A 27,875-nucleotide genomic window follows, 5' to 3' on the forward strand; every position below is an offset into this window, starting at 1 on the left:
TTTAGCACATGTGGATGTTTAAGCTTGTAGTTAAAATAGGAATAAAATCAGAACAGTTATCAGGAAGTAGAATAGTTCAGAAGCTGGGATTCTTCTACTTGTATAACTCTTAAGCTGAGGCTTGAAGGTGGGCACAGACCAACATTAATGTCCTCTTAGGAAAAGGCAGAGACTAACAAAGACAGTGAACAGTTAGACAAAATGGGCTTGAATTGAAAACAGTGAGATATTTCTAGCATTTTGCTGGTGGGATCTTTACTTTTAGATAGCAAAGTTCAGGTGGGACTGCCTAAATTGTGTACAGCAAAGCCTGTGTCCTGCTATGCTAACTTAATCAGGCCTTCTTTTCATTCCTCAGTAATTGTGAGTACCCAGATTTAGAGTGATGCCTAGCACACTAAGTAAGTATCCTAGAACTATCTCTGGATGAAAGATGCCTCACATCAGGATGTTCTATATATCTTGATATTTAAAGAGCTACATAGAAGCCTGAAGACAGAGTGACATCATGTTCAACCTTGGGCAAATAAACTCAAGTTTAAGGGAATGACAAACTTGTCTCTACTTGATGTTCTAGTTTTAGCACAAATCCAGGAAGTACTTCAAATCCTGAGCAGACTGGACCACTGGTTGCTTACCTGAACCTCAGCTTCAGTCTGTAAAACACTAGTTTCAGAGTACCATCTGCATGAAAGGATATGGTGACGCTTAAAGGGCACAATAACACATCAGTCAGGCACACCAGCCTCCCTGCATCTGAGCAGCTGGGACCACAAGTATACACCACCCTGCTTGACTTAGAGCAGTGCTTTAATGTTACAAAAACTGAACAGTTATATTCTCAGTGGTTTAACAAATTTTAATTAAAAATAGACACTCTGAAAATAAAAAACGTCCAACAAACTCTGAGTTTACAACAGAGTACATCAACAGTCACAGACAACTGCCTGCATATGCACTCTAAAGCAATCGCACGCAAGTACTGCATTTTTAAAAATGCTAGACAGCAACACTGCAGGGCTTCCCAGAGGCCATCAGACCCTCATATTCTGAAGGTGAGCCATCTCCGCTGCTTGCTGAGCATCACTCAAGGGATGATCTGGAACCAGAGCTAGCTGGTCCTCATTACCAACGCTGGTGCTTTATTTCTTTTCTTTTTTTTATTTCTTTGTGTAGAGTCTTGGCTGGGCTGTGCTCACTTTGTAGACCAGGCTGGCCTTGAACTGACAGAGAGATCCGATCCACCTGTGTCTGCCTCCCTGAGTGTTGGGACTACAGGCATGTACTACTTCACAGGGCTGCTTTACATTATTTCATACCACGGGGGAAAAAAAACATGACTTGGCATCTACAGGACTGTGAAGATTCATCAACCTACCATCCCCTTCATCTGAGGCCTAACCAGAGACAGAGCTCCTGGTCTGCCTGTCACCTCACGCCTGAAACCCTCACTCCAGTTGCGTGTACATGAAAGAGCAGGGATGCCAACTGTGTCATGGTCCTTCCTACTAGTTCACAAGCAGTTCCAAGGAAGGAAGCTTTCTCGGTGTTTTCTGTTTATTCTGAAGGCACTCAAAGATTTGTCTTACCTCTGAATGGAGAAATGACTTGTCATCACAGCAAAAGACAGTTTGCAACATAAAGTATTTCTGTTCCTACAGAGACTTTATTTATAAAGCAACACTTGATTATCATTACACACCAAACCTCAGGCTCAGAGTATTTTTAATAAATGAAAACATTTGGGCTTTTTTTTTTATGAATTATATTTAAAAAAAAAAAAAAAGCTGTCAGGGGAAACCTGAAAAGATGTAAATCAAATTTATACTCTTAAGCAAACAGCACTCACAGAATCAGCAGAAGTTAATGCTTAAAAGAATGTTCTTAAAGAGCCATACACATACTTCTCTAAACATGTATTGTCATTGGCTGCTCTCTGTAAACTGAGGGGAAGCAATGCTTTAATTTTCTATTAATCAGGTATTGTCAAGCAGAAATTTCATAAAATGAAAAACAATTATTTGTAGAGTCCAGGTTGTTACTACTACTGACACTCCTGGGAAAACAAGGCGTGCATGAAATACCAAAGATTTAATTTACATGACAGAAGGAAAAACTGAAAACAGCTGCAAACCAAACTGCAGAGAACAGGACATCTGTGGAAGTGTGCGCTTCCTTTTCAGGCCTTCTGAGCACCCGGAACACCTTGAAGGGCCTCCAACACTTAGAACAAAGCAAGAGGTGAGGGAGGTGGGGATAAGGGTGAGGGCTGGCCCAAAACCAGCCCGACTTCAGACTTGCTCTTCTACAGGTTTTGTGAGTCACACTCAAAGTTCAGTCTGTGTTTGACCTTTTTAAGTTCAGACATATCAAAACCTAAAAGTACAGAAGGCTTCTGAGTTTTTATTGCTTTCATGCAAATATACCTTCTTTTCCCAAAAAATGAAGCGACATCAATTTTCCACACCCACAAGAGTGAGGACAGCAGTTCCACTTCTTTTCTACTAGGATATGGTCTCTTGTGAAAATAATCTCTAAGAAACTGTTTTTTGTCCTCATAGGATCGGCTTCCATACGCAGTGGGATCTAACGCCAACACCTGCATTGAGTCTTCACTGGCCCCTGATCCCTCTGTCCTGCTTTCATTCTTCTGTCTCTTCAAAGGCACAGTGATCAGCCCTTTTTCTGGACCTGGGCTTGCACCAGTATCTGCCATGAGCTGGGGCTCTTCCCCATCCCTCCGGTCTTCCACTCCTAAATGGCCTTCGGGCAGCTTTCTCTTTACAGGGAAGGTGGAATCAGGGGTCACTTCCCCATTGAGCAGCAGCAGTTCGCCACTCTCAATAAAACCTGGCTGCACTTGCAGGTCTGAGCTGCTGTCCTTGGGAGCACTTCTACAACGGAGCAAATGGACAGCAATGGCTCCTAAAGTCATGTTTCCAGTGTAGACCCCACAGCAGTAGATGCACTTAAAGGCTGGAGACCTGAGCATTGTATGGACTGTGGGCATGACATGGTGCCTCTCCTTCAGATGCAGCTCATAGGCATCAGCAGCCACAAATGTGCCCAAACAAAATGGGCAGGTCAGCTTCTGTTTGCTAGGCATCTTCGGTGCAACCTCAGGCTGAGGCCTCACCTTAACATACACAGGCACCAGTGACTTGGAGTGTATTCCAGCAAGGATAGCCAGGTACACCTCACGCTCGCCAAGTTTCTCTCGTGGAAGTATGGTGATAAAATCAAGATGCGGGAACAGCAGGTTCCCATTAGCATCCAGGTCCAGCTGGAAACCTCTGTTACTATAATCCATAGACAGTCTCTTCTTGCCCAGGTGCTTAGTCCTGCTGTGCTCTACAAGGCCCCGGACATCATGAAAAGTGCAGGGACAAAACAGGCACCCCAAGCCATGCATGAGCAAATGGTGCATCAGCTCCTCCTGAGAGACCAGGCACTTACAAGAGAGGCAGCGCACTGTCTTCTCTCTCATCCACTTCAGAAATGGGGCGCATGCAGCAAGCTTTTCAGGCTCAAGCTTCTCACTTGACTTGGGCTCGCTCTGCTTGTGCGCCACTTCCATGTGAACCTGGTACACATTGGCAGGAAATAGCTCATTGCAAACCGAGCAGAGCTGAGACTCGCTCTGCTTGTGTGCCACCTCCATGTGAACCTGGTACACATTAGAAGGGAAGAGCTCATTGCAAACCGGGCATGTTTTCCACTGCTTGGCTTGTTTGAGTGCTTGATTTGCATCTGCCACAGGTGAGGTAGCCTGAACAAACACACTAGGGGCAGGGCTCACTAGCACCTGCGGAGAGGGAAGGCTGGGCAAGGAGCTGGCAATCTGTGTGCCCGAGCTTGAGGGCAAGAACTGCACTGGCACCTGTGGTGCTGGTCCGACAGCTGCTGCAAGGCCTCCCCCAGAGGGCACAGGAAGAGTGACAGACACTGGGGCCAGTGTATAGGTGGGAATTCCATTCACCTGCTTCCCAGTCGGAATGAGCTGTCTGAGGATAGAGCCTGAAGTAAGGAAAGTAGTGTTTTGTGAAGTCCCAGCTCTCACTGGCTGGCTCACAGGCAGGACACTGGTGCTGACAGATGAACTGAGCTGTAGTACACCAGGCCTTACTGGCGGGCCCACAGGAAGTACTCCTGGTGTTACTGGCTGACTGAGCTGCAGAACACCAGGGCTCACACCCTGATTCACAGGGACAACACCTGAAGGGACAGTCTGGTTTGGGGAAAGCAGCCCAGATGGTACCACCTGGCCCGCAGGGAGAACTCTCAAGGGCACTGTCTGGCCAGGAGGGAGAACTCGAGGTGGAGCTGTCTGGCCAACAGGAAGTACTGATGACTGGACCACTTGGCCAGCGGGCAGGACACCAGAAGTGGCTGTCTGCCCCAGGGTCACCCCAGCAGGGGTCACCTGGCCTGCAGGAAGGACTCCTGAAGGAACTGCCCGACCTACAGAAATTACCCCTGGAGATGCAGCCTGCAGAACCCCTGAGTTGACAGAGGGACCCACAGGCAAGACACCAGGCCCAACAGGTCTGTTTATGGGCCCCACAGGTCTATTTGTGGGCCCCACAGGCTGAGTGAGAGGTAAAACTCGAGGGCGAACCGCTTGATTCATAGGGCACATGGCTTGATTCACAGGAAGGATGCTTGCTCCAACAGACTTATTCGCAGGCCCAGCTGGCTGAGACAGAGGCAGCACAGAAGTACTCACAGGCTGATTGAGCGGCACACTGTGTGAGAGAAAGACAGGCTGGGGAGCTGAGGGCTGCAGGGTGAGGCTACTCTGGCACACAGGCAAAGAGCTGGAGACCAGAGCTACATGAGACTGGGCAGTGGTGGGTGGGGAGTGCGTAAGACTGCCAGAAGTGCCTGGGGCCACAGTCACTGGCTGCACAGAGCCAGGGCTTTGACTGTTCTGTGGCAAAGAGAGGTGGAAGCAGGGTGGAGGGGCTGCAATGCTTGGAGCACTGCTGTTTGGCGGTAAGGCCAAGTGGGTCACTGGTTTGGGAGCAATATGCATTTGCTTCAAAAACCCAGTCCTCTTGATGTGTTCGGAAATCACAGATCTCAGCTTATTCTCCAAGTCCCTATGTGCATCTGATGTCAAAATGTGATACATCAGGGCATCCTGACTACTGGCAATGGCGTTGCACTTTTTACAGTAGTATTTGTCAAATGGCAGGACTTTATCCACAGAAACAGGATCACTTGCCTTTGGTTGCTCTCCTGTTTCCTCAGTTCGAAAACCAAAGTAGGAATTAATTAAGTAATGGAAATGGGCCACCAGCACATGCTTCTTCATGCTGTAGTACAAAGTGTTGGAAAAGTTACATTTTAAACATGTGAAGCTTATCACATCACTCCTTGACGTCTTCGCCTCTCCCAGAATATTCACTGTGTAGCTCTGGACTTTCCGAGCAGGTGCGTGGAACATCCTGAAGTGCTTGCCCACCACCCTGGGCTGCGAGGCAAACGGGCAGTTGGGGCAGGGGATCACCAGTTCCTGGTCTGCCTCATCTTCATGGTAACGATGCAGGTGATTTTTTAGGGAGGTAAGCACCTTCGTTGAGTACCTGCAGAGACTACAGCAGTAGGGCTTTGTTCGGTATCTCTGTGAAAGAGAAGACAGTCTTAGAGAGAGCAACAAGTAACTAGGCTTCCCTTCTCCGCTCTCCCTCATCTGTGTGCTCACTAACATCACAACCCCAAGGAGCAGCGAGCTCTCTGTTGATGCTTCCGACTAGGAGGCCATGTGTGCACTGGCCTTGGCCTAGGCACAAGAAGGCTCATGAGTAAATAAAGTATGTGTCAACAAAACTGTTTATTGGTACTTAATCCAATTCCACATAACTTCCACATGACCCAAAAAGTATTTTTTTCTTAACATTTGGAAAACTGTCAACAATTATCAACTTATGGACTATACAAATACTGGATTTACTCCTAAACTCTGGGTTTGCTGACTCTAAGCTATCGCCTAAAACCACAAGTCTCAGCATTCCATCTTGTACTCCACACTGTCCTTTCAATTAAATACAACAGAAACACATTCAGTTAATTTCCTGCAACTAAGTTATTTTCTTCTTCCTCCACTTCACTATTCCCCTAGATTTTCGTTCCAAATTATAAAACTTGGAATACAACTACAATTTACCTGGCTTCCAACTTCTTAGCCTTTTTTTTTCCCCCTTGGTTTTTGGTTTTTCGAGAGCGCCTTGGCTATCCTGAACACACTTCATAGACCAGCCTGGCCTCGAACTCAGAGATCTGCCTGCCTCTGCCTCCCTGAGTGCTGGGATTACAGGCGTGCACCACTGCACCCAGCTTGTTAGACCTCTTAATTGTCTTTTATTTCCCCATTCCTTGAGACAATTGAGAGCTAGGCTACATGGAAGCACTGGAAGGCAGGCCTGTTATCCCAACTACTCAAGAAGCCACAGGGTAGTATGCATAAGGCCAGTTTTGTTTGGCACCTTGGTAAAACCGTAAATGGGATGGATGGATGGATGGATGGATGGATGGATGGATGGATGGATATGGGCTGGGCTGGGATGAGATGGATGGATGGATGGATGGATGGATGGATGGATGGACGGACGAACAGAGAGAAAAGACAAGCAGATTAGATACACAAATCAGTAAGCAGTGGAGAGCTTACTAAGCATGTACAAAGCCCTAAATCCAATCTTCAGTACCACCTAAGACAGATCAAACAAACAAACAGATGACGCCTATACACACACAACATGCAAAAAATAAAAAAGAGAGGGGACATGAAGTTAGGAGAGTGTCATAGTTAGGGTTATTACTGCTGTGATGAAAACACTATAACCAAAAAAATGGAGAGGAAAGGGTTTATTTCAGCTTACACTTCATGCTGGAAGGGTCTAGGTTGGGATAGGGAGCACAGGATGAATATTATCAGAATACTTTATATACTCTATGAAATTCTCAAAGAATAAAAAAAGATTTTTTTTAAGCTGACAAGGCACAGGGGGAGGACGCAACAAACTCAGGGCCCAAGAGCCACCTGCATTAAGGAGAGCTGTCACTTTTACAACAGTGACATTTGTTCTCTGGAATAGCTGGAGAGTAAGTACATGCAAGCCTCCAGTCTCATCAAAGTCCAAAGACACAACTCCTACCCTTGGGCCACAATGGAAACAGACTACATCCATTATGGAGGCCCCAGCAGCTCCAGGCTTGCTCCATTCCTCACTGAAGCGGTGGTCTCCTAATGGCTCTAGCGCACATACAACTGCTCTATATTCCCTAATAACACAGTCCTTCCAACTGGCTCAGATAAGGTAGATGCACACATTCAACATCATATCAGTGATTTTTGGCAGTCAATAAAACTAGGTTCTAGGATTTTTGAGGAATTACAATAGCCTCAGGCAATATCACAACCTGAAGGTTAGAGACTGAAGACAAAAACAGAAAATTTCCAACATTTCTAAGAGATACACTTTTTGATATCTAACATGTGAAATCCACACTTTCTTCAGAACTGAAGGCAATACTAATTAAGGTGAAGTACACCTGCAGTTTCAAAAGAAAAGGCATACCTTTCGGCGGTCAAGCAAAGAACCAAGGAAACTGGTAACAAGTGCATGCTACATCTACCAATACTGAGTAAATATTTAAGGATTGCCACGTTTCTGAAATGCCTATAAGCATGATCAACAAAAGGAAAAAAATGACAAAATAATTTCCCTGGGAGCAAGAAGCTTCAACTCCTTAAAGACTGCTAAAGCTTTCAGTTCTAAAGTACTGAGTGGGACCTATAAACACCTGATAAAGGTGAGATGCCCAGGACACAAGGAGCAGATTCAAATTTCAATACAACAGAACAGATTTTAAAAGCTTATCAAAGAATGTCTCTGAATTCCAAGTCAAAAATGGAGAATACCATCCACACCAGCAAGATGGAAACTGAACCAAAGGCACTCCACCACACTCATGTTCTTAGTGGGGCAGCAAAATGAGGGGGCCTCTGTGAAAAGCATCCTGGACAGCTTCCCAGAGAAGAAAATGGGGATTTGCTCCACAGCCTGGCAATGCCAGTTGAAGACACCTACCCATAGCGGGGAAAAAAAAAAGGTGTACAGCCATAAATCCTACATGTGCTGGCCAAAGCAACAACTGACAAAAAGCAAACAAGACATCAGAACTTGAAAAGCATCAACCTGACAACAGTGTTGTCACAACTCAGGGCTGCCACAGACTCCAAGTATGGTGGCATCCCCAATCAAGTGTGCACATGCCCCAAGTCTCCACAGCACAAGGTCTATCCTCCGAAACCACTCAAGTGGGCACTGTTCTCATACCCTAAGAAAGCCTCAATTGTCCTGATTCAACAACCTTGTGTAATGTAAGCCAGCATGACAGCTCTGCCGTCAAGCTACCTCTGTTCCTAAAACCTGTTTCCCCAGAGAATAAAGGAGGAGACAACATGGGGACATCAGGCCAACATTACATGCGGGGCACACTCCAGAGCATAGCATCTAATACATAAAATCTCTATTATCTCAAGCTATTATAACTTATTTTTAATTATTTAGACTTGTTTCATGTGTATGCATCTATATGCACCATGTATAATGCCTCTGGTGCCTACAAAGGTCAAAAGCGGGCACTGGTTTCCCTAGAACTAGATTTAAAGACAATTGTGAGCCACCATGCAAGTGCTAGGAATCAAACCTGGATTCTCTGCAAGAGCAACAAGTGCTTTTAACTGCTGAGTCATCATCTCTCTGGCTCCCTGTTATTAATATTTATGTGAAGGCCTTACACACTCCAAGAAAGGCAAACTCCATGACTAAAGAAACCTTATCTTGTATTGTTCCCTTCAGTATGTAATCTGGTATTCTACCTCGATAGCAGGCTCTTATTGACCACTCATCAGCAGAAATTTAAACAATATTTCCTAATTTAAAGCCTCTAATTCACGTCAGCAAGATATCTCAGGAGGTACTAATTGGCAAGTGTGAACATCTGTATTCCTTAGGCCCTATATAGTGGCAACAACTGCAAGAGAGTATCATGCATACACACACACAAATAAATCTAACTGAAGAAAATACTTAAGCCTGTAATTATATATAATACACATATATACTACATAAGAGGATATTGAGAAGATATTCAAGTGGGGCTTGAGATTCAAAACTTCAAGACCCCACCCCACTCCCAAAATTGCAAGCAAGACTATGCAAAATGAATTACAACAGTCTCAAGGAATCTTGTCTATAACTAATGAGAAAGGTTTCAAACTATTAGAAATGTTACTTTAAGATTTATTTTCATTATTTGCACATGTATTTGTGTCTAAGTGTGTGAGAGAGAAAGGCAGGAAGACAAGATGGGGAAATAGAGAAATATTGGGATGAAGATTATTAAAATAAGGATGTCAGCAAACACTGTCAAGCTAAATCGGAAAGTATATTCATTCTCCAAACTGCACTACTCTATTTGCTGGCCCAGCAATTTAAGAAGGCATCTTATCTTCGATAAGGAGCTGGGCTGCCCCTTCCTTCTTATTGTTCCTGTAGTGTTCTGACAATGTGTACTCTGATACACTGCAAAGCCAGATCAAGTGTGCTGAAATTGTGCTCTGTACTACTGCTCCCAAAACAGCTTTGTCCTCATACTCTGTGTGTATGTGTTCTATGTACAGGAGGCCTCAGGAGGCTGCTGGGTGTCCTGTCCTGTCCTTCTGTCTCGGTGAACTTGAAGACAGACTGGTGATCAGCAAGCCCATGACCCTTTTATCTTGTCTTTGTCCCTCCATGTCACTGGGTTACAAACCTGTACACAGCCTAAATTTTATGTCAGGGGCTAAGGATGAAAACTTGGATATTTTTGCTTTCGTAGCAAACACCACTAAGCCATCCCCCCAGCCCTTGTCCTCAAACACTTTGAATGAAGCACTAACTTGACCAGCTGGCTACCAGTGAAAGTCCATTCAGACATCTGTTTCCATAAGAGAACTCTTAGGCCATTTCATGAAGACTATTGTTAGGCCTGCGAGATAGCTCAGTAGGTAGACACTTGCTGCCAAACCTGGCAACTCAAGTTCATTCCTTGAAATCTACATGGTCAAAAGAGAGAGCTGATCCCCACAAGCTGTCCCTGGACCTCCATATCAAAGGTGTGACCCCACACATATACAAACAAATAAAGGTTAAAAACAAGAACACAACTTTCAAGAAGAATTAAATTTTCAAAAAACTATTTCCTGATCTATAGAATAATGTTCCTGGTTTTCTGTGGTCAACAGCTGACCATTTTCTGGAGAGCACCACAGGACTCTGTCTGTCTAGGGTGCAGGAAGATGAGTAGGATACCCACATAGTCTTGGCCATACGAACCTCTGCTTTCAACAAACCCTGTTCCAAAACTGTGTATCTCCCAGGCAAAAGGAACCTCATGCTTTATCAGCAAAAGCCCCATTTGGATCAGATTTGCAAACTGAATCCACACTACAGTCCTACCGTCCTCAGGTAAGTGATCTTACGCAACACTCCACGCTTCTTCTCCATGGAGCTGCCTCCAGAGCATAGTAATGTACAAACCCTCCAGCAGCCAGACACCACTGTTCCCTCTCTGGGACGCTGCAGCCCGTAACAGTGAGATCCTGTCAGTTCTGAGAACCTGAATCTGTTGCTGCCCTATACATTTAGTATTTTAGCTATTAAAAAAAAAAAAAAAACAAAAAACAAAACAAACAAACAGATTTCTATGTTCTTTGTATAACAAAAGAAACTGCTAAGCCAGATAATGATTCTGGGGTGATGCAGAAGAACAGCTCCTCATACTACTGCCCCAAAGCCCCTCCACTGGAATACTGGGATGTGAAACAGGCAGGGTCGATCCTGATTCCAATCCTAACAGACATAGGCTGAGGAGAGGGAAAGGGAGAGAAAGAGAGAGAGAGAACGGGGGGGGGGAAGGAGGGAGGGAGGGAGGGAGCACACACACAAGCAGAAAACTAAAAAGTAGATAAAGGATATGAAATAAAGGTATAAGAGGATATTTTCATGCAGATGTACAATACTTGTATTTTAAGCTAATTCTATTTTTTTTATAAAAGTTAAGAAGGTCAAATTTATAAAGAAAAAATATTAAACTTAAGGTTAATTAAGGAGTTTTTAATATTAACATAGTATAGCCTAAATATGCAATATTCAGAAAGCTGGCAGTAGTCATCAGATAAATCCACTGCCTCACCCAGAACAACTTCCAGGAGGGGCTGCAAGCTCAATTCCTACACAGATATGAGCGTTTAACAAAATCTTTTATATACAGCATTTTCACAGTATTACTTCTCTGAGTAGATGTGTTCAAATAATTACCACTGTGTTACTAGCTGTCCAGTGTTCAGTACAGTAGCATGGTGTACACGTTTATAGCTGGGATGTATTCATGCTGTACTGTGTATATCTGGGTAAGTAGCTTATTTGAACACTAATATCACCCGAGGACAAATTTCCAAGAACACATCCCCCTGTAGCAATGCACGCCTCCCTAAAGCAGTAACAGCCACTATTATCAAGTACTATGTGCTAAGCTGTACGCAATACACTTGGCCAGCCACACGGGCTCATTAAGATTATCATTACACACGTGGTATATCCTCACTTACATAGACCTATAAGATAGGGTAAACATACTGAAATATGTACACCTAAAGAAGAGAAACAAGAAAGAGGGCCAGGGGTAAAATGACCAATCCTCATCTAGAAAGACAAAGGAGATGGACATTGGAAATAGGAGAAAACAAGTAACAGGACAGTAGCCTACCACAGAAGGGACCTGAAAGACTCTACCTAGCAGTGTACTCAAAGCAGATGCTGAGACCCATAACCAAACCTTAGGGAGAGTGTAGGGAATCATATGAAGGAAGGAGGAATTAGTATATCCTAGAGGGGACAGGGAGTCCCACAAGGTCCAAATATATCTGAGAACAGGGGTCTTCTATGAGACTGTTTATCCAACCAAAGACCATGCATGGATATAACCTACAACCCCTGCTCAGACATAGCCCACGGTAGCTCGGTATCCAAGTGGGTTCCCTAGTAAGGGGGACAGGAATTGTTTCTGACATGAACTCATGAGCTCCCCCTCCCCACTGATGGAGGAGCAGCCATGCTAGGCCACAGATAAGGACACTGCAACCATCCTGAAGATAACTGATAAGCTAGAGCCAGACGGAAGGAGAGGAGGACACCCCCTCTCAGTGGACTCGGAAGGGGTCAGGGAGGAGATGAGGGAGGGAGGGAAGGACTGGGAGGGAAAGGAGAGGGCTACAGCTGGGATACATGTGAATGTATAAAATTATTTAAAAATAAAAAAATATTAATAAAAAAAAGATTATCATTACAACCAAGCAATGGTAGTGCATGCCTTTAATCCTCAGAAGGAAGAGGCAGGTGAATCTCTGTGAGATTTAGGTCTACAGAGCTGGTTCCAAGAGAAGTAACCTTGTCTTGCTAAACCAAAAAAATATGAGCATTACAGTAAAAAATGCAACCTATCACGCTATGACCTACATCCGTAGGCCAGAGGTGTTTTCAGTCCCATTATAATCTCCAATAATCACCTTTATACATGCAGTCTCGCACTGACTCGACTGTCACTAATGATGTATGAGCAAGGCATATGATGTTACAGCACTCACTCAGACGGTTTTTCTCATACAGCCACTTCTAATCACAAACTTGGTTGCATCCCCAAACTATGCACGTGGACAGTCTTTCGATCAGCAGTGACTCTGAGCTCTGCCTCCTCCCCACCTCATGAACACATTCTCCCAGTTCATCAGCAGCCCGGCAGTCACGCTGTGCCTCAGCCCTAGTTCACTTGCCCCCATAAAAACAAATGACAAAAGCACGTACCGCTTTCTTTCCAGAAGGTTCCCAAAGAGAAACATCTCCCCATGATGTGTTATAAAAGTACTTTTCTCCTGGATCAAAGCCTTTAAGATCCTTAAAAAGAGAAGAAAAAAAAAAAAAAAAAAGAAAGAAAGAAAGAAAGAAAAACAAACATTATATGACAATCTGTGAGTTGCAGAAATATCTAAAGCTAGAAGTGATGGTACATGACTGTAATTCCAGCTACCCAGGAGGCTGAAGCAGTAGGATTCCAAAGTTCAAAGCCAGCCTGGGCAACTTAACACCCTGCTGCAAAAATAAAAAGGTAAAGAAGGTTAGACCACGAGGCTCACTGATAAAGCATTTGCCTCATGTGCTTGAGGCCCTAATATAATCCCCTCCTACCAAAATTAAATCCATTATCAGATGATCTGGTACCTGATAAATCTATATGTGCAAAGAAAAACAGAAGTACAGTCATTAACAAACGTTGACATTTAAAGTATGAGTGTCAAGAAAAAGATTTAGATGATCCACATTAAAACCACAATTTTATAGGCCAGGTGTGGTGGCAAACACCTTTAATACCAGCACTCGGGATACAAAGGCAGGCAGATCTCTGTGAATTTGAGGCCAGCCTGGTCTACAAACAGAGTTCTAGGCTGTTACACAGAGAAACCTTGTCTCAAACTATAATTTTCTAAGAAATAAATGGAAAAACCCAAAGAAAATGTTCTGGATAATTTGTACAGGTAAGCAAGGCCTAAGTGTACATAAAAGTCCTGTAGCTTTGTGAACAAATATGAGTGCCCTGAGAGTCAGAGAGCAGACTCAGCACCCACTCCCAGCAGTCCTTCCCCAGTACTGCTTTCCTACTGTTCAATCTGCTTTGGAGCATAAGTGTTTTTTATCTTTCCCTCTAATCCTTTCAGAGCAGATCTTTTAACCAGGGACTAGAGAACATACCCCAAGTTTTCCTTTTCCCTCTAAATTTGAATTTTATTTTATGTATATGTGTGTGTCTATATACCTCACAGAAGCCAGAAGAGGACATCAGATCCCCTAGAACTGGAGTTACAGATGATCAAGCCATGATATAGACACTGGGAATCTAAATCTAACCCTGGTTCCTCTGGAAGAACAGGCAGTGTTCTCAGCTGTTGAGCCATCTCTTCAACCCAGAAGTTATTTTTCACACAAAAAATTACTTGCTCCACTGAGTAGGTACAAAAAATTGTGTGATGGAAGTGTCGCTACTGCTGACTGGAGCCAGTGTGTGCAAAGTGACACTCTTTCCACCTTGGCAGCATAGCTCACTCACAAAAAAAAAAAAAAAAAAAAATCAAAGTGTGTCAAGTAGCAGGTATAACTTCAAGGTAGGCACTGCCCTCATAGGAACCCAAAGAACCCAGAACAAGGGCCCATAAAAAAACATTTCAAGGACAGGCCAATCTCACAGTACCTGTGGGCCTAGCAGGGTTCACAACAGAAGCAACAGAACTGCCTGCATGCCATAACCTTTTGATATCAAAACAGAACAGAAATATGCTACAAAAAGGAAGGCTAACATAGGGCTCAGAAAAGCCCCAAGAAAAGGAGTGTCATGACTGAAAAGATTACTCACTACTTCAAAAGGCGACACTTCAAAGGGTTAAGGACCTCTGTGGTCACTAAGGAAGGCCTGCTATTGACTAGGTAAATGACAGGACCAGATGAGCCTGTCTTCTATCAGCAATACTCCCAAGCCCTAACTGTGTGGCAGTTAGCAAAGCACATACTTCATGACAAGACAAAGGTAACCAAAAAGCCAGCAAAAAGTTACAGCCCAGCGCAAACATGGGGAAATAAACCCTGTACACAAGTGCCCACACACAGGAACCAGAAGCTCAGCAACAGTCCCGCAGGCCAGCTGATCTAATACGCAGTTACATTTCACTCTCTACAATTAGCTGTATTTTATAACATTAAGAATTTATAGTAGTCTTCATAAGCAAGGATTACCTTTAATAATCAAGAAGGAATTAGCTGAGTCAGACCAACGCTAATTAATACAATGCCTTCCCCTCCACCAATGCCAGTACCCTGCCTCATGGCTTGCTTAGCCCGCTCTTATAGAACCTAGCACCACCAGCCCAGGCACCACCCCAATCACTAATGAAGAAAATGCCTTAAAGCTGGATTTTATGGAGGTATTTTCTCAACTGGGGTTCCCTCCTTTCAGATGACTCTAGCGTGTATCAAGTTCATATAAACCTAGCCAGCACAGCAGGAGACCACAAAGTTCATCAGTCATAAAATTCATGATCCAATCAAAACTCAGTATCCAATCAAAACCTTTCAGCTATCCAAACAAGAATAAAATATTACCCCAAACCAGGAACACAAACCAACGCTAGGTAACACAAATTCATGTAGCAGAGAGACGGCTCAGCAGGTAAAGGTGGAAGGAGAAGGCTGGAGAGACGGCTCGCTGGTTAAGAGCACTTGCTGCTCTTCCAGAGAATCCAGCTTCTCAGCAAAGGCAGCTTACAACTGCCTATAACTCCAATACCAATGAACCCAACACACTCTTCTGACCTCCGCAGACATCAGGCACAAAAATGGTGCATAGACATACATACATGCAAAATACTCATACACATAAAATAAAAATAAAATTTAAATTTAAAATTAAAAAAAAGAGAAAGAGGCAGAAGAGATGGCTCAGCAACAAGATAGTTGTTGCTCTTACAAAGGGCCAGAGTTCAATTCCCAGCACTTCAGTTCCGGGAGATCCAATTCCCTCTTCCTATCTCTGTAGGCACCAGGCACACATGGTATACATACATACATACATATAGGCAAAACAGTCAAACACATAGAGTAATTTAAAAATCTAAAAAAATATAATAAAAAGGGAAAAAAGTAGGAGAAAACTAATCTAACGTCCTTTGGCCTCCACATATACCTACAAAAAAAAAATACAAATTTTAAAAAAGAAAACAGGGCTGGAGAAATGACTCAGTAATTCAGAGCACTTGATGCTCTTCCAGACGACCCAGTTCAATTCCCAGCACCCACATGGTACATGTAAATCTAGTTCCAGAGTCTCAGATGCCCTATCTGGCCTCCTCAGGCTTGAGGCATAAAAGTGATGCAGACACACATGCAGGCAAAACAGTCATACCTATGATTGTTTTTAATTTTTAATAAATGAAAAGTAAAATAAGAAGTTAGAATTATTCTCAGATCATTTTTATTTTACAAAAAAGGAAACATGAAATGCCAGGTTGAGGCTATGAGTCTATAGTCGTGTACTTGCCTACCACGTGTAAGGTGTATTAACCACCAAGAAGAACAGGAGCAGAGGAAAGAAATAAAAGACATTTAAAAATGGACCAAACTGCACTTCCGTGAGTGCACATCTGTAGTGAAAATACGCTGTATAAAATTAGGAACAGATTTGAAACTGCGAAGAAAACCCTGGGAAATGTATCTATTTATTGACTGGCTCTCGCTAGATGCATATGTATGTGTATGTGTCTATGTGTGTGCATGTGCACGCGTACGTATGTATATATGCACACATATTTACCATTTATCATTTATTGATTGATTAATTGATTGGCTGGCTCTCACTAGGTAGCCCAGACTGGCCTCAAACAATCCTCATGCCTCAGCCTCCCAAGTACAAGTGTGAGGGTTACAGGCATGAGCCATCAAACCCAGCTTGATCTGGAAGCCTTGATGCAACAAGAGAGGAAAACTGCAGAAACCCAAAAAGCTCTGATGAGTTGTAACTGGCAGAGCAGCATGTGTGCTAAAAACTAGAGTCTTGGGAACAGACAGGAGAGAAACGTCACAACACCCTCCAAACCCAACAAAAACTATTTAGATAAGTGGTTCTCAACATGTGGGTTGTGACCCATCTGGGGTCAAACAACTCTTTCACTGGGGTCAACTAAGACCATCTGCATATCAGATATACATGATGATTCATAACAGTATCAAAATTAGTTAATGAAGTAGCAACAAATAATTTTATAGCTGGGGTCACCACAACTGTATTAAAGGGCTGCAGCTTTAAGAAGGTTGGTTGAGAACCACTGATATTGATGCTACAGTTTAAGAAGCCCAGCAGGCCCAGCCAGAGGAAGCGAGACCACACTACCATACATCCAAATTTCAGCGCTGGAAACACCAGCTAGGAACAGAAGCAGAGCAAAGACAAGAGCAGAAGAAAGGGGCACTCGAGTTTTATAACAAAAATGTCTACCGAGGCCAGGCATAGTAGCACAGGCCTTTAATCCTGACACTCTAGAGGCAGAAGCAGGCAGATTTCTTTGTGTTTGAGATAAGTCTCATCCTCACAGTAAGTTCCACGCCAGCCAGGGATAGACAATGAGACCATCTCAAAGTCTACTTACCATCGGCAAAACCTTACTTCAGGGAGAAGGCACAGACAGCTAAGTTGCTGACCAACACTACAACATAAGGAAGCCCTTGAGGCACAAGAGCATTAGCCAGAAGGTAACTAACATCCATGTGAAAAAAAAGTAATTCTGTCCATTTAGGCAGTAACAATGCACTGTAAGTCTAACAACACTAGAGAAACAAAATGCTTCAAAAAAAAAGATCCTGGCTAAGATGACCAGGAAATCTGCACTAAGTGTCTTCTAGCTAAGACAGAGAAGATGTGAGCCATGGAACCTCAACAAAACCATTGCTTAAACAGACCAGTCAACATGCTAACACAGATGAGGGAAATCGCATGGGCTCACCCCAAGACAAGAGTTACAGCCAGGTGGTGGTGGACTATGCCTTTAATCCTGGTACTCAAGAGGCAGAGGCAGGCAGATCTCTTTAGTTTTCAAGGCCAGTCAGGGCAGCCACAGTTACACAGAGAAACCCTGTCACAAAAAAAGCCAATAAACAAACAAACAAACAAACAAACAAACAGTCTAAAATGTCTTCTAACACAGGCATGATGGCAACACTTCTATATCCCATCCTTCAGGAGAGTCTAAACAACAAGAGTCTGAATAGCTTATATTCCTCACTGAGAAAGACAATGATGAAATCCCAGGCCTTTTTTTTTCTTTTTTTTTTTTTTTTAAGGAATTGTATCCATTCTCAACTCTCCAATCTCACCTCCAAAGGCCAGCCCTATCCACCTCCAACATCACTGACCTCATCATTACGTGTACACACTTACCTTCAGCAGCTCCTTGCAACTATCAAGTCCAATATCCACAAGGATACCTTTCACCCTTTTCCGCACCTTTCTGATGTTCTCAAGATTCTGCACAGGAATTTGAAACATTTTTGATACTTTCCTTTAAAAAAAGAAGAAAGAACTATAAGTAACATGTACATGCACAAATATAATTTTAACAGAGCTAGTAAAACATTGGCATTCATAGCAAGTGGTGTTGAAAGTATACAACCATGCAAAATAACTTAGGGTTATGGCATCATAACCCGAAGCATTAAAACATACACTAAACTACAAACTTGATAAAGACCTAGGCATAAATTTTTATGGCTTCAGATTTGGCAACAGTCTCGAATATGGCACCAAAAAGCACTCACAACAAAAGAAAAAATATATGGATGGCTCCAGGGGCACTGTAAAAAAAAAAAAAAAAAAAAAAGGAGAAAAAAATCTGAGAAGAAAAAAAAGGAATTTTTAAAAATCACATTTCTGATAATCTAGAATAAAGAACTCATTACTAAACAGGGTTGAAGTGACGGCTCAGTGGTTAAGAGCACCGGCTGCTCTTGCAGAGGACCCAGGTTCAGTTTTCAGAACTCATATGGCAGCTGTCTATTCTGCACATATGTGGTACACAAACACATGTAGACAAAATACTCAAATAAAATAAAATGAATCTTTAAAAAAAAAAAAAAAAACTTAATTTAAATAAGCAAAAGATCTAAACATACTTTCCAAAGCACAGGAAAGCACTTTAAAAAGCAGGTTGTAGGAACCCGGAACTCACATGCATTGTCAATGGTAAGCTACACAGGCAACCCAAAATAAAAAGCAGCCTGAATTCCTCAAGGGAACAAGCATGAAGATGCCATCTGAGCTAGCATCTCCACCCAAGAGAAAAAGTTAAGTGAGGATGTTCACAAGTTATTCGAGCACAACTCCACCGTCCATCACATTAAGGAAGTTGTGTACACCCACATTTTGGACCATAAAGAGAAGTACCTTTATGGTATATACATATACCTTTATGGTATATATAGTATATGCTATAGCCTTGGAAACATTCTGCTGAGAAGAACCAAATACAGAATTATGATTCCACTTAAACATAAAGTGACAGATCAGACCTATCTAGAGATAACAGTGGTTGCCTTAAGCCAGACAGAACCGGTGATAGTTAAGGGGACAGGGTTTGTTTTGGTGAAAGAGACAATGACAACTTTGAAAAAGCCTCTGTAAATAGGGTAATGTTGCATGCCTCCAATCCCAAAATTTGGGAGGATGAGGCAGAAGGATCACAAGTTGGAAGCTAATTTAAACTATTTAATAAAACTCTGCCTCAAAAGGAGAAAGCCTACCTTTTTAATGGTGAACTTTACAATATATGCACTGCCTCTCAAGAAAGACAATTTAAAAATATCTGGAAAGGTAAAAATTAAGATAAAACCTGCAGTTCTTAACTAGCAGGCACTAACGTGAACTTACTGTTTTCAACATACAAATAGAAAATACAGAAGCTAATGCATCATGGCCAAGAGTGTGCATATAGCCAGGTAATAGTAACACAGGCCTTTAACCCCAGCACTCAGGAGGCAGAGGCAGGTGGATTTCTATGACTTCGAGGCCAGCCTGCTCTACAGAGAGAGTTCTAGGACAGCCAAGGCTACACAGAAAATCCCTGTCTCAAGAAACAAAAAACAAAGTACATATACTCACAGTCCAAATCTTTGCCCATGAGAGCTCATAGTAGTTACACCCAGCCAGCAACAGAGGCACACATGAGGCCCCAATCTTAATTTCTAAATAGCACCCTCTACTAAGAGTAATGGGGTTTGGGCAGTGTTTAATTCCAGCACTGGGGAGGCAAAGGCAGGACGGTCTCTGAGTTTGAGGCCAGCCTGGTCTACATAGTGAGTTCCAGGACAGCCAGCGCTATACAGAAACCCTGCCTCAAACAAAAAAACCAACAAAAAACCAACAACAACAAAAGATTCAACTGGGGACTGGGGTTATCCTTCAGCTGGTTGACTGCCTACCCCCACATGCCTGGCACCCTGGGTTCAATCCTCAGCACAAATAAAGCCAAGCACGGTAGCACATGCCTATAATCCCAGTACTTGGGAGGTAGAGGCAAGAATCAAAAGTTCACAATCATTTTCATATATATAGCCAGCTCAAGGGCAAGCTGTGTTATGAGACCCTGTCTCAAATAGAGGACAAAAGGAAAGAGAAACCAAAACAGAATGCCTTGGAGAAAGAAAGAATTCTATGGCTAGAGCAAAGTAAAGACAAGATAGACAGAAAGACAGCTGTTCAGTTCCCACAGGCCAAAGCCAAGACAATTTAGCCATCAGGCAAATGACAGCAACAGATAACCTATGGCAGTTTTCACAAAATTTATGATGGAGTACCTCTCCAAGAAGTTCCTCTTATGACAGAACCTATAATACCTACCAGAATGCTGGGCAGAATTTTTAGGCCAAATCAATCAAGTATGGCAGAAACAATGCCATACAAATGAACTCCAAAACTGGATGGTTAAAAGTAGCGTATTTCATTGTTAAGAACTCTTGTAGAATACAGCTACATTTGTACACACAACCCTAAGAGACTAGATAGGAATTCCACATTCCTTACCAGAGTAAAAACATTTCTGGTTTTTTTTTTTTTTTACATGGAAAGGTCTGGTCCCAGCTTCCAAATCACCACTGGTTCCCAGTCTCCTAACAAAGTAGAGGGTGAGCTATCTCCCCATTCCATATCAACTTCTAATCCAAAGACTAGTGAATCTGTTAATAAAATATTCTGCTCTACAAAGTGCTCTTTAGGTGATCGGTAATAAGAGAATCCACAGAATATAAAGTCAAGTCCATACTGATATAAACAAAAAACATGATAAAGAATAGGACATATACCTCTTCACAGTAAGTCTTTTAATAAGCACGGTATCAAAGCACAGGTACAATCCCAGGATGCTAAAGCAGGAAGATCATTTTCAAGGCCAACACTGACTATATAGTGAGGTCTTGTTTCCAAAAAATAAATGAAGTCAGGGACCAAGATGGTGGGGGTTAGCAGAAGAAAGCAAGAATAGCAGCTAACTTTGGAAACATGGACACAATTCAGTGTCCACCAAATGGTGCACAGATAAGCAAATGTGCTATATACAAAGAAAGTAATGCTGTTTGGCAATAAAAAGGAGCTGATGCAGAAACATTAGTCTCTGTGAAAAGATGTTAGATGGGAGAGTCCCATCATCTGACTCATTACATCAGATGTCTATAGAGAACAAGTCTACACAGGTGAACAAATTAGTAGATGGCTGCTGGAGGCCAGAAAGTAAACAAACTGACTTTTAGGGGTGCTGGAAATTTTCTAGTATTAGACTGTGGTGATAGCTGCACATGTAAATTCTCTTTACAGATCAATGAATTTTACACTTTAAGAAATACCATGAGGTAAGTCTACCACTGCCACCAGACTCAAGATCATGAGTGGCTGTGGCTCGCAATGGGAGGGTGCTGAAACTTGGGCTTGCTTTCGGGGAGTAGGGAGAGAACAGGACACACAATATGACCACACAGAAAGAGACCACTTGTATGCGCCTTTATTCTGCTTAGAAATGAAGTCCTGAGAAATGCCAGCACTTTCTGCATTTTAATGGCTTCACCTTTGAGTGAAGCTGCCATCCATGTTTTGTGGTTGAAATATGAAGTGCACTGTCCAAACATAAAGTAGTAATTATTTGACCTTTATATATAAAATCATGAGGGCCAGTGAGGTACCTGCTGCTGCCAAGCAAGATACCGGAGTTTGATCCCTGTAGATGACAACTAACTCATGCAAATTGTCCTCTAACTTCCACAAACACTCACACACTTTTGTAAATATACAAACACACAATTAAAAAAAATTTAGTATCATGAGAAGAAAAAAAAACTAAGGAACTATTCCAGAATGAAGGCGCCTAAAGATGACTAAACAATGCAACTCTAACCTATCTTTTTTCTACAAATGACATTACAAATTTTCAGAGGAGTCTGAGGTTAAACAGTATAATACACTGCTTTCCTGGTTCTAAAGACTTTGTTACAGGCATACAGGATGTTCCTGCTGGAAGAACACTTTGGGGGATGATCACCGTATCTTGTTTGACAAGTTGATCTCAAATGATGGGGAGGGACCTCCTTTTACTGTATTTGTGACTCGGCTGTAAATCTGTAACTATTTCAAGAAATATTTTTAGGGCCAGCGAAATGGCTCAGTGAGTAAAGGTACTTGCTGCCAAGCCAGACAGATCCAGGACCCACATGGAGAAAGCTGACGTCTCTTAAGTTGCCCTCTGACCTCTACTTTGCAAGAGATGGACAGACGCGCACACACACATACTTACACAGACAAATAAACATAATTTTTAGATATTTTTAATCATGTAAACTATAAAAGCTTTAGAAAATATTAGTCAAATTCAAACAGTAGATGTTTTAGTCATTAACTTCATAACTAAAGAAAGGCCATATAAAATAGTCAACTTTTTACTAACTTTAAGATGGATAATTGTAATAGAGTGATAAATTATGTCTTTTTTTTTTTAAACAATTGGTTCCAACTTCCAAAACTCAACAGTAGTATCTGGGTCACCAACCTTCCTACAGTTTTGTAACTCCTATCCAAGGACAGGATATTAGTCTCCAGAACTTAGCAGGACAACAGGGGACCCCCTCCTGAACTTACTCCCCTCACTGTATTGCCACCACCTATTGGCTGTTTTCCTAATAGACTGAACTTCCTTCAAGGAAGGAATGTCACAATACACCATAAACACTAAGTAAACAAAAATTTAAAATTATAAAAAGCGTCAGAACTACACACAGACCCAAAGTACCACGCAGGCTTTTGTTTTCAAGAGGCTACGGCTGGATACAGACTGTGTTCCAACACATTCCAGGCAAAGAGATCACATCAAAAATAGCAGTGAAGTTAAAGGAGAATGCCCCAATCTATCTGACAACTGTTAAAACTAAAAGCGAGAAGAATCAAACCAGGGAAAGAGGAGGCAGAACGTTAACAGAGAACTTTTAGAGATAACAAGGAAAAATGTTTTTGGAGTGGGCGAATTTAAAATAAGTTTCTTATCAGATCATTTACCTGGGAAAAAACTGTTTTAAGAGCTTTAGGGACCATTAACAGTACAAGACAAAGGACCTTAAAAAAATTCTGACAGGACATGAAATAAAAATTTCTAAATAAAATGGACTTTCAAAAATTACATTATCAGAAAAGCTGTTGGGAACTTCAATGACACCTTTCAAAACACCACACAATCACTATGCAGGTCGGACTGATTCTATTAGCAAACAAAACCTTGGTTAATCATGTTCACTTGCTCTCTCAAATGAGCTTCTATTTCCTCTTTCAAGCTATACTATTATCTTCTAGGGTTTCTCATTCTCCAAACGCTGGTGGTTCTGCCCCATCCACTCAGCTCAAACAAGAAAGCTAAATTTACAGTTTGCAAAAGAACAGTATCAAGCCACAAAGCAAGACTTAACTCTTCATTCAGGATCTGGGAATCAAGGACCCAGGTCCTGGCACACTTCTAGGGGAAACAGCATTTGCAGACTAGGTGGCTCTCTCTGAAGCACAGGGACACAGGATGAGGCTATGAGTGGCCCAGCAAGTTTTAAGCACGTTCTGTAGATAAGTGTTCATTGCTCGGGGAACAGAGCCAAGAACTTTGGTTTTTGGTTTTTACATTTTAAGAACTTTTCATTCTCAACTATAAGTGGCCCCCATTCCTTGTTATTGTGGTTTTCCAAAATAAATGAATAAATAAGCAAGCACACTAAGACTTTAAAAGAAAACAGCCATCATCACCCCCCCCACACACACACACACACACACACCACCATTTAGAATTATGTGCTTTAGGAAAATCAACAAGAAATGAAGCAGACCATTACCAAGCGAGCAGCCCTTCCAACATCCCTGGTCTACCCTAGACAATTACTTTGTATCTTAGCCCATCCTATGATACAAGATTCCACACAGCATGCCCACTGGGTTAGGGAGGAATGGTGCCCTATTTTCACATCTGCATATCCTCTTCACCTCTGGAAAGTGTCTGTCAGCCAACTGAGCGTCCCTACCCACCCACCCACAGGAACTTATCTTTTAACCTGTTTGTTCCAGAAACTGAAATACCTTAAAATACCCAACTCCTGCATAAAAGAACGTTTCCTAAGGACATTCTTTTATTGCTGTTGGTTTCGTGCCCATGTAAGGAGAGTTCTGAAAAATGTATACTTTATTTCCTTGCTCTTCCAAATTCACAGCATTTTTCATTGTTACGTATCTATGTATACGTATTATATCTTCCTAAATACAACTTGCTCAGTCTGTATGTTACTTTATACATGTCTTCAGGACTGACCATTGGAATTTGATAACCGGTCAGTGTTCTCTTCCCTGGGGAGAGACTATTTCTTCTACTCTCAGCATTCCTTAGTAGCCTATGATACAGTTCTCTGTGAAGAGGCCTCACTTCCCCATCCACTTTAGTATGTCTATTGTTGTCCTTACTCAGATTGTGTGGGCTGAGGAGACAGCTCAATGCTTCAATGCATGCACCACTCTAGGAGAGAAGCCGTTTGGTTCCCAGCACCCCATACTTGTTGGTTTACAACCACTACCTCCATGGGTTCCAACACTGTCTTCTCCCCTCTACAGCAACTTCACCCATGTGCACACACCAACACAAAGGCACACACATAATTTTAAAATATATTTTTAAATGGTCAAACGGTAATACTTTTAAGACACAAAACATCTTAGGTCCTATGACATCTGATTTTTAAAATGGTTTATTCCAGAGTGACAACACATAAAGGGTCACAGCACATGTTCTGGAGCTCATTCCTCGGTGAACCTAGCTCAAGCACTTTATAGCTGAGTAAATTTAGCCAATCTCTGGGCCTCAGTTGCCTGCACGTGTGAAACAATGCATGAAATTTATTTACTTCATGAGCAGCTGTCAAGATGACCACACTGGTCAACGACTTTACAGATAATCATCTAAATCAAAAACGAAGTGAAATGCCCCAACTATAGAACACGGGACTTTCTTCCAGCAACTTCCAAACACTGTAATTCAGAAAGTCTGCCTCAACCCGCAGAAAAACCCCTTTCTAGCCACCTGACCTCCTTCATCAATATGCTTTTTCCAAATAGCAGGTCACCAAGAGCCAAAGGATTTGAGTGCAGTGTGGAAAAGCTCAGCTCTACTTTCCCAGAGTATAAGGAATCATCAATGCAGCAACAGAACACTGTAAACTTGATTTCCAATTAAAACGGTATCGTCAAACTCCAAGACTTCAAGCTAAAAATTTCCTGAACTGTTATCCCTTAAAGCCAATGATCCAGACCTCTCTTCCTCCCATTTATCAACGAGATGCCTAAAATAGCCTAAAATGACTTCATTTCCTGCCTATCCTTTCTAAGCACAGATCTCTGCTTAAGGGCCTCTACCTAAGGACAAATGAGTCAATGCTGTTTTCTGAGCGGGGTCTCCATCTACCTAAAACATTGCTACATGGCCACCCCACTGCCCGTGCTATCTCTAGACAACATGCCCAACTTCCAACCAGAGCGTAACAGCGCACGTTTCCTAACTACTTTTTATACATGCTGTCCCCTATTGCCACATCAGACCAGACCAGCCCAAGCACCCAACTAATGAAAGCCTTCAGGCAAAAGTTCCATCGGTACCAATCTACACAGTAGGTTACTTGCGGGAGTGGTGACCCGCATCAGTCTCATGAACTTTTAAACTCTACACTCAAAGTCAAATATTTTTACAAAGTTGCTTTATTTTCAACCTACACTTTCCTTTTTTTTGCGCTCTTGAGGAAAACCTTTGCAGAAATTATGCGGGAAAAAAATGTTTCAATCCCTCTAAAAATTAAATTTTATATTCAGCATCAGTCACGAATGCGGCAGTACCACGGATGAAGAGGCCGGGATCTGCCCTCGGCAGTGCCTTCAGCCGGCCCCTCCTTAGGGAGAGAACTCGGCGCTCAGCGGCGGCCACAACCCTGCCCTGCATCCCGCCATCCCTGCCAACCCGCCGATCCTCAGGCTTCGGCTTGATTCGCGGCCGCCGCAGAGGGGCGCCCTGCCCTCCGCCGCGACGTCTCCCCGCGCCTCCGGGTCCCCTCCCTCGCCACGCCCGGCGCCCCGTCCCTGCCCCGCCCCCTCTCCGCATCCATCCCCGGCCTCTGTCCCCGGTGCCGCCAACTCCGCAGGTCCCTCTCCCTGCCCGGTCCTCCCCTCCGTCCTCCCGTCCCCCGCCCCTCCGCGGAGCGGCCCCGCTGCCACGTGACCCGCGGGCGGGCGCGTCGGGGGCCCGAGCCGCGCACGACAGTGTCCGGGACTCCGCAGGCATCGAGGTAGCGACGGCGCGGCAGGCCACAGAGGGGACAGCGCGGCGGACGGCGGTGGGGACGTCGGGGCGGACCCGGGAGTGGACGGCGGGTGGGCCACGGGGAGGCCGTACCTACCGCGGGGCGCGAGGAGCGCCGCGTCCCGCCGCCGTCGCAACACCGCCGCGTCCTCCGCCTACGCGGCGGGACCCCCGCCCCGCGCCCGTCCCTCCTCCCGCGCGCCAGAAAGAGAAGATGGCGCTCAGCTGCCTCAGGAAGTGACGTCGCCCTATTTGCATGCCGGCGAGGCCAGCCAATGGGTGTAGAGTGTGCCTGGGGACCCCTGGGCTCTTTGCTCGGGCCCCTGCAGGCCCCTGGACCCCGCGGGCCTCGAGGACCTGGAGGGGGTGGGGCCTGCCGCAGCCCCCTCCCCTGGACCCTCTGGGTCTACTGGGGGCCGCCTGTCAGCTTTCACCACCTCTGGGCAGGCTCTCGTGAGAATTTGAGTTGGTGGTGACGTCATTGGATGGGTGGGGCCAGTCCGTCATCAACCACGTGACCAATCACATGGGCTCACCAGAGCTCTGACTTCTTTTGCATGGAATGGGGGTGGAGCCAGTGGTGGCTAAGTGGGTAGCCCCGCCCACGCCTACCAACCAATAAGAAGCCAGCCCTGAGGATACTGTCTTGCCATTGGAGGATAGGACTTCAACTCTAATAACTTGGACCAGTGTGCCTGTGATTGACATACCTTGGTAAGCCAACCGGGTAGGATCTCCTGACTCATCATTCTTAAGAAAATTTGTGTGACACCTTTTGAGAATTTTCACTTTTAAGTTACATCCATAACACATTTTATGAGATGGGGGTTAATTGCATGTATTTGCATAATAATAAAATAGTTCTCAAATTGAGTTGTCCATGGAGAAGGAGCTTTCAAAGTGTTTTCTGAGTCTCCATCCATGGAGACACCAAGCCCCTCTTACAGAAAGCCTGTCTGCTGTTCATGCAGCAGGAGGCTCAGCAGAAAGTTTTGGAGAAGACAAATAGAAGCACCTTCTAAAATGCTTTGCAGTCCTTTTATAGACCTGTCTCTTAGATTCCGCAGTCTGACAACTCTTGCCTTCATCCAATCTCCATAAAACCAAACCAAGACTTGGGCTCCCGTCAACTGCCATCAGCTCATGTCTAGGTTCTACCCCGGCTGGTGGCGTGCACCATGTTTGTCCTGTCCTGTCTGAAACCTTCATCCTTTGCCTCCGTTGCGCCATTTTCTACTCTGCCTTCTGTTCAGTTTGGTCCAGTTACTAGAAATAGTTGGCACTCAGTAATCACCTCATGTCTAGGTTCTACCCAGGCTGGCGGTGTGCT

General features: G+C 43.6%; 1 protein-coding gene across 2 annotated transcripts; it reads right to left on the minus strand.

The window, feature by feature from the left end:
* Positions 1-1,646: 1,646 nt before the first annotated feature.
* Positions 1,647-26,841, minus strand: Adnp2 (ADNP homeobox 2). Of its 2 annotated transcripts, none has more exons than XM_055628022.1 (4): positions 26,643-26,841; positions 18,085-18,205; positions 12,915-13,004; positions 1,647-5,626 (listed from the first exon to the last, which is right to left on the minus strand). In XM_055628022.1, exons 1-4 carry the CDS (start codon positions 26,801-26,803, stop codon positions 2,306-2,308), a joined length of 3,693 nt encoding a protein of 1,230 aa, XP_055483997.1. In that variant the 5' UTR covers positions 26,804-26,841; the 3' UTR covers positions 1,647-2,305. The 2 variants fall into 2 exon arrangements, with proteins under 2 accessions (XP_055483997.1, XP_055483998.1); XM_055628023.1 differs by having other exon boundaries at positions 26,639-26,661.
* Positions 26,842-27,875: the final 1,034 nt, after the last annotated feature.

This window comes from Psammomys obesus, unplaced genomic scaffold (assembly GCF_907164565.1).
Source record: "Psammomys obesus unplaced genomic scaffold, mPsaObe1.curated_primary_1811, whole genome shotgun sequence".
In the NCBI taxonomy this organism is placed as follows: Eukaryota; Metazoa; Chordata; class Mammalia; order Rodentia; family Muridae; genus Psammomys; species Psammomys obesus.

What these genes read in the sequence shown, in the direction of transcription:
- Adnp2 (XM_055628022.1), bottom strand. Translation starts at nt 26,803, where the DNA reads ATGCAAATAGGGCGACGTCACTTCCTGAGGCAGCTGAGCGCCATCTTC. An exon ending in GTTGCAAGGAGCTGCTGAAG is followed by an intron (nt 13,005 to 18,084) that starts GTAAGTGTGTAC and finishes TCTCTTTTTAAG; the next exon opens with GATCTTAAAGGCTTTGATCC. An exon ending in AACCTTCTGGAAAGAAAGCG is followed by an intron (nt 5,627 to 12,914) that starts GTACGTGCTTTT and finishes TCTCTTTCACAG; the next exon opens with AGATACCGAACAAAGCCCTA.